The 14,576-nt window shown below is 39.8% G+C and overlaps 1 protein-coding gene across 5 annotated transcripts in view; it reads right to left on the minus strand.

The window, feature by feature from the left end:
* dync2i1 (dynein 2 intermediate chain 1) overlaps window positions 1–14,576 on the minus strand; it is a 134,227-nt gene that overhangs the window by 87,270 nt on the left and 32,381 nt on the right. For all 5 annotated transcript variants that reach the window (XR_010969403.1, XM_068014992.1, XM_068014990.1 and 2 more), the window contains 3 exons: window positions 9,565–9,653; window positions 5,798–6,184; window positions 2,365–2,435 (listed from right to left, as the gene is read on the minus strand). Coding sequence is in view for 4 of the 5 variants with exons in the window: in XM_068014990.1 (XP_067871091.1) it covers window positions 2,365–2,435; window positions 5,798–6,184; window positions 9,565–9,653 (547 nt within the window). In the remaining variant the exon portion in view is untranslated. The remainder of the gene's footprint in view (window positions 1–2,364; window positions 2,436–5,797; window positions 6,185–9,564; window positions 9,654–14,576) is intronic.

The following is a 14,576-nucleotide window of genomic DNA, read 5'->3' on the forward strand; positions in this document are numbered from 1 at the left end:
TAACACATCGCAAGAACAAAAAGGAAAATAAAATTAAAAGAGCGTGGCAAAGTTGGTCTAAACAATTATTTCATTTTTTTCTGCCAAATTTTCCCTCTCCTCCAACTATTTGGAGTGTACATTTTTTTGCTAGGGTTTGCTTCCAAAGATACTGGGTGTCCCTGATATCTCACTAGCAAGAAGCCATTCTTCACATTGAGCCTAGCCAGTGACCATCAGCAGGCTGTTCGACCGTGGGGGGAGTGGAGGAACGGCATCAAACCTGAGCCCAATTCTCTCTTCACTTCGACACTGACAAACTCACACTTCCAGTGGGGATCACCAAACTGTAATTTTTTTTTTTTTAAATACTCATTCATGGGGTGTGAGCGTTCATTGCCCATCCCTAATTGCCCTTGAGAAGGTGGCGGTGAGCCACCTTCTTGAACCGCTGCAGTCCATGTGGTGTAGGTACACCCACAGTGCTGTTAGGAAGGGATTTCCAAGTTTTTGATCCAGAAACAGTGAAGGAACGACAATATGGTTCTAAGTCAGGATGGTGTGATTTGCAGGTGAACCCGCAGATAGTGATGTTCCTACGCATCTGCTGCCTTGGACCTTCTAGGTGCTGACGGTCGCTGGTTTGGAAGGTGCAGTCGAAGGAGGCTTAGTGAGTTGCTGCAGTGCACCTTGCACAGTACACACTGATGCCACTGTGCGTCGGTGGCGAAGGGAGGGAATGTTGAAAGTGGTGGGTGGGGTGCCGATCAAGCAGGCTGCTTTGTCCTGGATGGCGTCAAGCTTTCGGAGTGTTGCTGGAGCTGCACTCATCCAGACAAGCGGAGAGTATTCCATCACACACCTGACTTGAGCCTTGTAAATGGTGGACAGGCTTTGGGAAGTCAGGTGGTGAGTTACTCACTGCAGAGTTCCCAGCTTCTGACCTGCTCTTGTAGCTACAGCATTTAAATAGCTGGTGCAGTTAGGTTTCTGGTCAATGGCAATCCCCAGGATATTGATGGTGAGGGAATTCAGCAATGGTAATACTATTGAATGTCAAGAGGAGATGGTTAGATTCTCTCTTGTTGGAGACGGTCATGACCTGGCACTTCAGTGCTGCAAATGTTACTTGCCACTCATCAGCCCAAGACTGAATGTTGTCCAGGTCCTGCTGCATATGGACACGGATAGCATCAGTATCTGAGGGGTTGTGAATGAGACTGAACATTGCACAATCATCAGTAAACATCCCCACTTCTGATCTTATGATGGAGGGAAGGTCGTTGAAGATGGCTGCGCCAAGGACTTCTGCAGCGATGTCCTGGAGCTATGATTGGGCTCCAACAACCACAACCATCTTCTTTTGCACGAGGTATGATGCCAACCAGTGGAGCGTTTCCCGCCGCCCCCCCCACCCCACAGGATTCCCATTAACTCCAGTTTTGCTAGGGCTCCTGGATTTGTTACTATACTCAGTCAAATGCTGCCTTGATGTCAAAGGCGGTCACTTTCACCTCACCTCTGGAATTCAGCTCTTTTGGGCATGTTTGGACCAAAGTTGTAATTAGGTCTGGAGTCAAGTGGCCCTGGTAAAACCCAAACTGAGCATCAGTGAGCAGGTTATTGCTATATAAGTGCTGCTTGGTAGCACTGTCAACTCAATGAAACCTTCCACCACTTTACTGATGATTAATAGTAGATTGATGGGACAGGAACAGGCCGGATTGGATTTGTCCTGGTTTTTGTGGGCAGGACATACCTGGGCAATTTTCCGCATTGTTGGAAAGATGCTAGTGTTGTAGCTGTACTGGAACAGCTTGGCTAGAGACTTGGCTAGTTCTGGAGCACAAGTCTTTAGTACTACAGCTGGGATGTTGTCATGGCCCATAACCTTTGCTGTATTCAGTGCATTCAGCTGCTTCTCGATATCACGTGGAGTGAATCTGGAACAGGCAATTTTCTCCTCCCTAACCTATGGGTGCCAAAGATGATATAGCATCCTTATATCAGTTTTCAATGTTCAAGAGGAGATTTAGAAATTAATCAGAGTGTAAGTTAAAATGTTCAATTTAATGGCTCTTAATTTAATCTCTTAATGGCAGGCAATGTATATCATTTTGGTACAAACTGTAAAGAACGCAGGGGAGAAATTTGTTCGCATAGTGCAGCTATCACAACACGTTCCTCATTAATATCATTGAAAAATGCCATGCGGATGGTGCAGGTAGTAGCCCGTGGTAGCTCTTAATGCTATTCACGCGCAATGTGGAGCGCAGCACAATCGTAAACTCAAATCATGAAGGAGGCACAGGACCAAAGCATTAATTTTAGTGTAGAGATCACAACAGTTAAATTATCAATTAGATCAAAGACATAGCAACTTACCCTTTCCGTCTGCTTTCACTTGTAACTTCTTGCACAGATCTCTGTTCTTTTTTTCTCTTGCTACTTTGTTCCTATAAACAAAATAACAATGAGACGACGTCAATAGAACAAATGCATATCATATGATTTACCAAGAAGCACAGAAAAGCGTTCACAGCAGGCAGATCAGCTAAGCTAGCCATTCGGAAACCAAGAACCCCAACATTTACAAGATAGCAGAAGGGAGCAGAGGTGCCCATCAGCTGCCAAGAGTCACGAGAATGGTTTCAGAGATGAGGAAATTCAGTAACTTGGATAGATTGGAGAAACTGGGGCTGTTCTCCATGGAGAAGAGAAAATTAAAAGGAAGGATCCAGAACCAGAGGGCACCAATTTAAGGCAATTGGCAAAACAAGCAAGCGCAACATGAGGAAAAGCTTTTTTCATGCAACGAGTGGTTAGGATCTGGAAGGCACTGCCTGAGAGTGTGGTGGAGGCAGATTCAATTGTGGCTTTCAAAAGAGAAGTGGAAAATTCTCTGAAGAGAAAAAATTTGCAGGGCTATGGGGAAAAGGCGGGGGTGTGGGACTAGATGAGTTTTCAGAGAGCTGGCAAGGACACAACGGGCTAAATGGCCTCCTTCTGTGTTGTAGCCATTCTATGATTCTGCAGTGTTCTATTAGTACCATTGACAGAAGTTTTACAGCAAAATGCTTGGATGGTCCTAGATCCTTCCACCAATGGGAAAAGTCTCTTCCCAATCAACTCTGTCCCGACCCTCAGGATTTTGAACGCCTCAATCAAGTTTCCTCTTAATCAGCCAGGAAGGGTTGCTTGATGCATGAGTGAGGTTGGGGAGAAGGAAGAAACAGCAGCAACTGAAGCTTCTACTTTGTATCAGCATTGAAAGCAACAAAGCATATTTTTGAAGATACAAAAGTTACACTCTAGCTTGAATGATCCATGAAAGCAAATTAAATTTTGATGAGAATTCTATTTACATAGGATTAATTTTTTTTCTTTCCAGTGCTAATCCACAAATGAATTACTCAAATTAAAAGGTGTTGCACCAGGTTGCTTATACTGTAAATGCTCTATCGACTTCAAAATGGAGAGTGAAATGTCAATCAGGAGACGTAGGAAAGAACACATACAACAAACCCTGTGTTAGTATTATTATAACAGTTAGGTTTTGTTGATCGTGCCACATATGCTTGATTGGATTTAAAAATCAATCAAGAAAGGTTTTACAAATCATACCAGATTACATTCGGCAATAATCAGGTAGAAAGCATATTTAAAAACATCTACAGAAATGAAGAGAAACCTGAAAAGAACACAGAAGGAAAAACGTACCTAAATCTTAACTGATAAAAGTTTATGCTATTTTCTGTTGTGTACTTACTTGTTGTTACACAAAAGTAACACCCAAAGTAATATCAAATGTAAGTCATGTCTGATAAATTTAATGGCATTCTTTGAGTGGATACTGATAGGGCTGGATGAAGTAGGGTGGGAGCAGGGGCATAAACACCATCAGAAGGCAATTTATTTTATTCGTTCGTGGAATGTGGGCATCGCTGGCTAGGCCAGCATTTATTGCCCATCCCTAATTGCCCTTGAGAAAGTGGTGGCGAGCTGCCTTCTTGAACCACTGCAGTCTTCGGGGTGTAGGTACACAACAGTGCTGTTAGGGAGTTAACTGCCAATTGGCCTGCTTCTACGCTGTAATTTCTATGTCATTCTACTTTTTAAAAAAATGAGGTTGTACATTGAGTGAAACAATAACATCGGACTTGTACACTTAATAGTAAAATAATCAAGCCTGTTCTGCCATTAAATGAGATCATGGCTGATCTGTGCCTCAACATTAACTCACCTTTGTTTCATATTACTTACATAATAGATATCTATCAATCTCAACCTTAAAAATGTAATTGACTCAGAATCCAAAGCTTGGGGAACGAAGTTCCAGATTTCCAATACCCTTTGTGCAAAAAAAAGTGCTTTTTGATTTCACTCAAATTGCCTAGGTCTAATTTTATGATGATATCCACTTGTTTGGATTCCCCAGCAGAGGAAATATTTTATTTCTACCATATCAAATGCCTTTATCATTTTTAAACATCTCAATTAGATCACCTACAACTTTCTAACGTCAAGGGAAGGCAGATCAAGTTCATGCAATCTATCCTCATCATTTAATTTTGACCCTGGTGTCAATCTAGTGAATCTGTGCTTTACCGCTTCCAAGGCTAAAACATCCTTCCTGAAGTTCATGTCCAGAATTGGTAAACCAGATGGGGTCTGACCAAGGTTCCGTCCAACTGAAACATCACTTCCTCACCTTTCAATTTCAACCCCTTTGAGACAAAACCAACATTCTTAGCCTATACCAACAGATCACTGTTGGTATCTGTGCACTAGATTTTGGTGAACTGTAAGCATGGGGACCTAAACCCTTTTGCTCCTCCACAGCTTCTAATCTCTTGCTATTTGGAAAATATTCTGACTTCTCTTTCCCGGATCCAAGATGGATGACCTCACACTTACCCACAATGAACTTCATCTGCCATAGTTTTGCCTACTCACTTAGTCTGCTCATGTTTCTTTGTAACTTCCGGCTCCCATTTGCATAGCTTATTGTGCTACCTGAAAGTGTCACCTGCAAACATATATCACTCTCAAATACTTCATCCAAGTTATTACTATAGATGATGAAAAGCTAGGCCCGGTATACATCGGTGAGGAACATCACTGGTGGAATGTTACTAATCAGAGGATGCTCCCTTTAATCTCTACTCTGCCCCCTCCCTCCCAACTAATAATATCCATGTCACAAGGTTACCTCCAATTCCATGCTCTTTCAATTTTTGCTGATAATTTCATGAGGAATCTGATCAAATGCCTTTTGAAAGTCCATATAGTCAATATTCTCAAAAACTCCCATATCCACCATGCCAGAGACCTCCTCAAATTTCCAACTAGATTAGTCAGACATGGCATACGCTGACAAATCTCTGCTGACTTTCATTGATCAGCTGATACTTGTCCAAGTGCTCAGTCTCTGTTTCTTCTGATATTCAGATTAACTTCCCACAACAGTTAAAATGCCCAATTAAATTTTGAAAAGGGCCAGAACGAAAATTCCCTCTGAAAAAAGTCATTAAAATGAGAATGGCCAATGGAAAAGTGCCCAATTTACGTCCAAAGTGAGACTCAGGTCATTTCTTGAGCATACCTCTTGCACAGATCATTTGTTTTATACTTTAATGTATTCACCATTTCTATGTAAAAAAGATTGAATTTAGAATTCTCTTGAAAGGTCACACAGACCTGCTGAGTATTTCCAACATTTTCGGTTTTTGTTTCAGATTCCCAGCATCGCAGTATTTTTCTCTTGAATTTAGAATATTTGGCTTAATGGAGAACCTATAATTTTAGAAAGACTAACCTCATAATCCCCTTGTCTTCCTTTTTCTTCCCTTCCCTTCTTTACTTTATGTTTATGTTTTCGCTCTCGATCTTCTGTTCTTTCCCGATCTCTTTTTTCTCTGTCTTTATGTTCCCGCTCTCTATCCCTCCTCTCCAGAACAGGATCTTTAATATCTTTAGAACGTTGTTTTTTCCCATGTTCTTTGAATTCTTTGTCTTTTCTCTCTCTGTGTTTCTTATCTGCTTCTTCAACCCTCACTTCCTGAACAGGCTCTTTTCTTTCCTTTTGTCGCTTTTCATGATGTGCATCATGCAGTCCATGCTCTTTACGCTCCTTGTATCGTCGATCACGATCTTCATTTCTAAATTCAGAAGATCTTTTTTTCTCTTTGGTCTCTTCATTGTTCTGTTCAGTACAAACATATTTTTCATTGCGCATATTTAATTTTATTCACTAGGAAAACAGCATCTGTTTTATTCATAGCCTTTACTGAAATGGTTAAAAATAGAGGCAGCAAAACAAAACCATTGCAAATCAAAACTACATAGCCATGCTGCTGCATAAATTTTAGTTATTACACATTTCTGTTCATATTATTGCGCTACCTGGTTCCGAATACAAAACTAGTGCAAATGGAGTAAATCAAGTTACACTGCACCTTTAAAATCTTAGTCGATTGAAGTAACCAGGCAATTTATAAATGCACCTTTATCACAACATAATTTGCAAACGATTTGTTACAAAGAATAATTATATAAAAACTGTACTTACAAAATTAAATGCGGGACAAAGCTAATTGAGACACAAGTATCCACTGTTAAGACAGTGCTTATCACTTTTAATTTCTTTTGCAAGCAAATCGATCATATAGCCTGAACTATTTTTCACCAAGTCTTATGGTTTTCTCAAACAGTTTTATACAATAAAACAGAAAATTCTGGAAATCCATAACTGATCATTCAACATCTAAAAAAGCAGGTTAACATTTTGGGCGGAACCTTTTAACAGCTCGAATGTGGGTCCGGCCTGAAACATTAGTACTTTTCTTTTGGGATGCTGAGGGGCTAATTGTGTATTTCTGGCACTTTCTATTTGTATTTTCATTTCCACTTTTCTTTTTACCTTCATGTATTTAGACAATTTAACTGCTATTTAAAAACATTGGTCCAAGATTTGTTGCAATGGCGATATTGGCAACCACTGCCCTAGCTTAAACCACTGTGTTCCTTAATCTTCCAGTGACAAATTTACACCACAATTCACTGAGAAAAAAATAGAATACACTGCAGCAGATTGGAGACAGCACAACCAATGGAAACTTCAGTTGTTAATTTCTGCAGAAATTTTAACCTTTTGATTATAAAATTAAATATTAAACTCCGCGAGTGTAATGTCAATTATAGTCAAAAATAATAACCAAATTAATCACTAATCTCAGCATTATGGCACAGATCTTATGATAGTAATGACAGCAAAACTGTAAGAGTGCACCAAAATTGCTCCTCTGAAACTGACAGCAATGTCTAGAACCTGCGCAGATAAATAAGGAAATCTTAAGTTGCTGTCAGTAATTCTACACTTCTCTACAGGGTGCACCATTGAAGTCCCTGCAAACAGCAATCAATTAGAAGTCACTGAACTGATGAGAATCTCCCCTTTTTTGCTCGAATATCGCCATTAAAAAACACTGTTAATCAGCATACTATGTCATTTCTATCGTTGAAGAACCTCTCAGGCTTTGAAAAACTAATTTTATATTTGCAAAATATCAAGTTGTCATGAAAAAAATTCCATAGCTTTTTGTGGATAATTTTTGATTTTAAGTTTATGATATTTCAGTTTCTACTCCATATGTCCCAATCATTACTGCGCTCTCTGTAAAATTCAAAAAGTGAAGGATAATCAGTGCATTTTATTTCCTGGTTTGCTGTCGGTGAGAATTCTTCAACCTGATCAGCTGCTTACCCTGCTTGATGACATCACAGTTGCTGGACACCTGGAGATCCCCTTGGCTTGCCGCCAAATTAAAATTAAGATCAGGAAAGGTGAAATCCATACCACAGAGATTGCTAGATCTTTGTGGACAGCTTTTTTTGGAGATCAGCAGCGAGTGCTGTTGCAAGGCAGGACTTCAAAACCCAAGCTACTGTTTGTTTCCAAAATAAAGTTAGTTGATTTTTCTTTTAAACAAAAGTTGCATTTTCTCTCTGCTGACTTCAACTTGGTGCTAATTATTATTGAATCATGAAGGAATACATGAAAATCCAGCAACATCTAATTCTATCAGATCACTGCCTCTAATCAACATTTCTATATACTTGGGAACAAATTACTTTTAAAAAAATGTTCCTGTGATTCTCATGCTGTACCACCGCTATGGCTGGCAGTTGTGAATTTCAAAGAGTGCTTACTTTACCCATTATTGATATCAAGCAGCGCCATCAGAAACAATGCAAAAAAGTCACCCCAAGAGTGAATTTTAATGTTTGAAGAATTACCCTACTACTTTTGTATCACCATACTTAGCGGTTTGAGAAATAAGTATAAATAACACAATTGCATTACATTAAACTTTCAAAACTGTGGCTCTGCTTTGATCAATGTGATCTAGAAAATGCAGAATTGAGATAGCAACTGAAGCTGAACATTTTGATTCTTATATATCCTCACCAGCACCATTCTGTATTAATCTAAGTGACTGTGGCTTCAATTCAACAAACTCGATCTTGCCTTTGACTTTAACAGTGTCAAAGTTATGATAATTAGCAACTCAAATGTTTAGGCCAGGGACAATTACCAGGAAATTTTCAAATGCTCTACGGAATGGCCTGAGCAACCTGCGACATAATTTCCTAGAAATAGTAACGGAATGCAACGTAGACTTTCTAGCAAATTCTGACCCATGATATTAGATTTTGTATATTTCAAAGGTTGTTACCTTTTAATGAAACTACAGAAAGTTATAAACAGATTGATCCTTCCATTAAGAATATGCCAATGTTATTCTCAGGTTTTGCATTGCCACTTCCCTCCAACTTTAGATCATTAAAATCAAACTCTGAGGTTGCAACTTTTTTTTTAAGTAAAAACATTATGGAAATAGTGCAAGATAAAAGGAAAACTAAAATTAAATTTCTATTATTATTTTGACAAGTCAATTACACTCTGCTATCTTGATTTTACTCTATTTTCTCATGTTGATTGTATTTTTTTAAACAAATAAAGTTAACACATGGAGCCACTATATCTATTCCTATAAACCATATACAACCACCATAGTGTGTTCTTCTATTTTAGTCCACACGTTTCAATCCAAAAGTTGCAATACTTATTAATTCCAAAACCTTCTAGCGTCGTATGAGATATCTAAAAAAATGAATCGCAAATATATTGTAATTGTAGAAACAGGTTAATATCACTGATGGGTCAGGATTTCATTTGTGCCAATATTAAAAATGGTCTTTAAAGATGGAATCAGTTAGTGTGGTAGCACACAGAGTTTGATATCATGACAATAATACACATGATACATTGCCAATCTTATCTGTGGCACCAGGGGAGGTGCCAAGCATATCCAGGCACTTCCCATTTGTAGCTAGGGAAAACTGAAAGGACAAGTTGCCATGCATTTTTCTCTGATTTGAAAGCAATTTTGGCAAAAAGCCTGAGAATAGATTACACCTTCTCACACTCAGATTGGGTAAGGGCATAGCCTCTGTGGACAGAACAGAGCAAAGAAATAAATGACAAAAATGAGGAAAAATAAAAAGGGAACATTTACTCACTTCAGCGCTTCTCCCATCCTTTTCTTTTTGCTCTTTATGTTTTCTTTCTTTTCCTTCATATTTGTCATCCATTGCCAATTCCAAATTCTCTGAAACACAAAGGGACACTAAAATTGCACACACAAGTCAAATTTTTCCAAACAATTGATCAGCAAGTAGTTCTAATATATTAAAAAGAGAGGATAAAATTACCTCTAACCTGACCCAACAATGCACCCAATCCCAAACTTGATATAGGCATTCCCTCTGCACCAACAATCCTGAAACTGAGAATGCCCATTCTCAATTCACATGGCCATCTAACAGCTGTTAAAGAAATACTCTGATAAAGGGTCACTGACCTGAAACCTTCACTTTGCTTCTCCCTCCACAGATGCTGCCAGATCTGAGTATTTCCAGCATTTCTTGTTTTTATTATTAAAGAAATACTCATTTGGTAGTACAGAACTTGAGTATTGATGAAAATAGAGATATGTTGTCAAATCTTCTCCTCTTGCACTCATCAGGACAATCCACAAGAATACCAATGCAAGGGAAAACAATGGCTTTATACAGTATGAGAAGAGAGTGCTGAATGGTTGGCAAGTGAATTCTGATTGGTAGAGGCGTTACCATGGAGAATGCACCAGTTTATGGTGACTGGCCATTAAGTGCCAAGCTTCGTTTGAAATTTAAACTAGGCAGCTTGACGCTGATGAGGCAAGAGGAATGAACCAGTGAATGATTGTCACTTATTTTGTTCAGCTGGAAAAAGCCCAATGTTTGAACATGTTCTTTCTGTCTGAAAAGGAACAGGGCCCTGAGTATTAATATATGTAGCTTCCAGTACACATAAATGCGACACGCTGCAAGCCCTACTGACAATCTTAAATTGGTTGTCAACATAATTCTTAGCACACTGAGGATTATTGAGCAAATGTTGTCCAATTGCAGAAACACATCTAATGTTGGACACTGTGTTTTGAGTTTTGCAAGCACAGGCTGGTTGGGGCAAGGCCTGTAACTTGCCCTTTACAAACAGCGGAAGGGACAGGTTAGATACGATCTGCCAGTCTTTGGAATGCATGGCCTATATACCTAGCATCACACTGGCATTGAAATTCATATATGTCATTACTCATTTGTGAGATAGGCAGGACTTTTTCTTGGCTCTTTGGCAGCATCCTGTTAGTGGCGAACACCACACATGTTGCTCCTGCATAGGAGCAGCGTGAAACAGCTAGCTTCACCTGTTGCACAAATTTTTGGGATACATTACTCTTCCAGAGTAATTTGATATAGACTGGGCACTTTTCAGGGCCGCTTAGACCCGTTCATAAGTTTGCGCAATATACAGCGAGAAATGATTAAGTGATCAGGGTAGCCATTGTCACGCAGGATGTCCTTGATTGCCCTATTACAGCATCAAGCTTGCATGGTGAGCAAATGGCTCAGGCACCATTTACAAGGTTGCCAATAAGGATAGCGTGTGGAACTGCAAGAATCCCAACACGTGTTTTGCCCAGTGAAGGTAGGGTTGCGGTAGACTGTGGTTGAGCACCCCTTAACAGATTTGTCAACTAGTACATCAAGGAAAGGGAGCTCATACGCTGTAAATTTGAGCACAGGATGGAGCCCATTAAGACGCGTAAGAAAATTATTGCATGCAGCTGCAGATTCAAATATAGCAAATGTATCATCTACATATCAGAAATATGCAAGAGGTAGGTGGTTAAGTGTCATTCCCTCAAAGACACATTTCTCATGAAACCCAACAAAGATATTTGTGAGAGCTGGGCCTAGAGGGGATCGCATGGCAACATCATCTATTTGGGCATACATGGTGTCGTTAAACTGAACTCAACTGCGCGAGTTGCCAAGTTCATAACTTCAATGAATGGTGGCATGTCTAGATCGCCACGATATTATCCTGCAGCTCAAATATCTACAGCTTCCTCAAGTGTTACATTGGTGAATAGCCTAGCAACATCAAATGAGCACATGGGCACAGCATTGCTATCGATATGCAAGCCCTGTTTGGTCTTTGCAAATGTGAAGGAATCCTTCACCATTTATGTGGAGAACATGCTCAAAACTGGCTGTAACAATTTGCCCAACCATTTGGTCAATTCATGTTGTGTAGAACCAGTCACAGATAAGATAGGGCGTAGAGCGACATCATTTTTGTGCGTCTTGGCAGCCCATACACACGCGGACGCAACGAGCCGTGAGGACGAACCGTGTCATATATATCACCCGACAGGTCATTGCTCGTGTTCTTGGTCCTGCGTGGCTGTATCCCGGGGCAATGAGAATGCATTCTTTGACAGTCTCTGGAGCTTGTTGCCTTAAAGTAGTACTGCTCCTTTTTCAGCCTTAAAGGTACACCACATTCTTCCCGGGAAAAAAAAATACAGGATCATAACATAAGACTGGCCTTATCGGCACCCTTGCAAATAGGGCCTGTGCCCTTTTCTCACCATGCAAGCTTGATGCTGAAATAGGGCAAATCAAAATCATCCTGCGTGACAATGGCTACCCTGATCAGATCATTTCTCGCTGTATATTGCACAAACTTATGAACGGGCCTCAGGCCATCATTTATAGCACTGAAAAGTGCCCAGTCTACATCAAATTACCCTGGAAGGGTAATGTATCCCAAAAATTTGAGCAACAGGTGAAGCTGGTTGTTTCACGCTGCTACTATGCAGTAGCAACACGTGTGGTGTTCGCCACCAACAGGATGCTGCCAAAGAGCCAAAAAGAAGTCCTGCCCATCGCACAAATGAGTAATGAGATATATGAATTTCAATGCCAATGTGAAGCTAGGTATATAGGCCGTGCATCCCAAAGACTGGCGGATCGTATCAAACAACATGTCCCTTCCGCTGTTCACAACAGCAAGTTGCTCGCAAAACTCAAAACAGCGTCCAACAATAGATGCGTTTCCACGAATGGACAACATTTGCTAAATAATCCTCAGTGTGCTAAGAATTAGGCTGACAACCAATTTAAGATTGGCATTATGGCTCACAGTGTGGTGCATTTACATGTACTGGAAGCTACATATATTAATACACAGGGCCCTGTTCTTTGCAGACAGAAAGAACATGTACAAACATTGTGCCTGTTCCAGCTGAACAAAATATGTGACAGCCATTCACTGGTTCATTTCTCAGGGCAATGCCTGGATCAATCACGGGGCATTTATTGCTAAAGGAATAGAGTATAAAAGTAGGGAAGTGTTGCTGCAATTGTACAAGGCATTGGTGAGATCGCACCTGGAGTATTGCATACAGTTTTGGTTCCCTTACTTGAGAAAGGATGTAGTTGCATTGGAGGCAGTTCAGAAGAGGTTCACTAGATTGATTCCAGAGATGGGGCTTGTCTTATGAAGAGAGATTGAGCAGTTTAGGCCTTTACTCTCTGGAGTTTAGGAGAATGAGAGGAGATTTAATTGAGGTATATATGATGATTAAGGGGATTGACAAAGTAGACATAGAGAAGATGTTTCCTCTGGTGGGGCAATCTAGGACGAGAGGTCATAGATTTAGGATAAGGGATAGCAGATTTAAAACAGAGATGAGGAGAAATTACTTCTCTCAAAGGGTTGTGAATCTGTGGAATTCACCACCCCAGAGTGCGGTGGATGCCGAGACATTGGGTAAATTTGAGGAGATAGACAGATTTTTAATTAGAAATGGGTTGAAGGGTTATGGAGAATGGGCAGGAAAGTGGAGTTGAGGCCAAGATGAGATCAGCCATGATCGTATTGAATGGCAGAGCAGGCTCGAGGGGCTGAATTGCCTACTCCTGCTCCTAGTTCTTCTGTTCTAATGTTGTATCCAAAAGATGGCACCTTCAACAATGCAGCACTGCACTGGTGTTAGCACAGATTTTGTTCTCAAGTCTCTGGAGTGGGACCAACTTCATGTCTTTGAGGAAATAGCATCCAAGATAGATGTGGCAAGCTTTATGGTATGGCATACTTGAATTCTAAAAGGCATTTTATGAAGTTATCAGTTAAACTCAAAGTTGTGGATATTCAGGGTAAACCTTGGGAAAAAGAAATTAATTGAAAAATGGAAAATAGGAGATAATCAGATGAGTTGTGTCAGGGTGAGGTTAGTGGAGCATTGTGTGAGATACCTCAGGGATTAGTGTTGGTGCCACTCCTGCTTCAAATTTACATCAGTTAATTGAACTAAGAAACCCAAAGCAAATCGGTCAAATTTACAGATGCTACTAAACTACAAGTGAGTGGAATTGAAGGCGGCAGCTCAGAATCATAGAATGAACTGAACAAATTAGATAATTTGGCAGAACCCTATCAGAATAAGTTTAACAAAGAAAAAGATAAAGTACTACACATTTGAAAAGAAAATGGGCAACACATATATTTTTGAATAATTGTAAAATAGGTGACACTTGTATTTATATAACACTGTTAACATAGTAAATTGTCCTAAGGCACTTCACAGCAGCTTTGTTGAAAAAGATTGGACACCTAGCCACGTAAGGAAATATTGGGACAGATGACCAAAAGCTTAGTCACTTATCTGTCCAACTAATGCCGAACGTCAAATCAATAAAGTCAATAGGATCTTGAACTATATAACCAAGACAATTGAATGCAAGTTAGAGGAAGTCATGATCAAACTGTACAGTGCTTGGTCAAACCACATCAACAATAACGACCTGCATTTATAATAGCACCTTTAAAGTAATAAGACATCTCATGGCATTCCAGTTGTGCTGACCAAAACACAAGGGAGACATTAAAGCACTGGAGACAATATAAAGAGTCACAAGGCTAACTGCCAATCTTAGAGATCATAGTTATGAGAACAAACAAGAAATTTGGGCTCTTCGCCCTTGAAAGAATATACTGAAGAGATGATCTTATAGAGGTCTACCAGATTTTAAACAATATGAAAAAGGTGAATACAGAAAATGATTTTAAGTTAAATTGTTGGGAATAGAAGAAGGGAGTCAAGGTTTAAACTAGTAACTGCAAATTTAGGACTGATAGT

Source organism: Heterodontus francisci, chromosome 2 (genome assembly GCF_036365525.1).
Source record: "Heterodontus francisci isolate sHetFra1 chromosome 2, sHetFra1.hap1, whole genome shotgun sequence".
NCBI classification, from domain to species: domain Eukaryota; kingdom Metazoa; phylum Chordata; class Chondrichthyes; order Heterodontiformes; family Heterodontidae; genus Heterodontus; species Heterodontus francisci.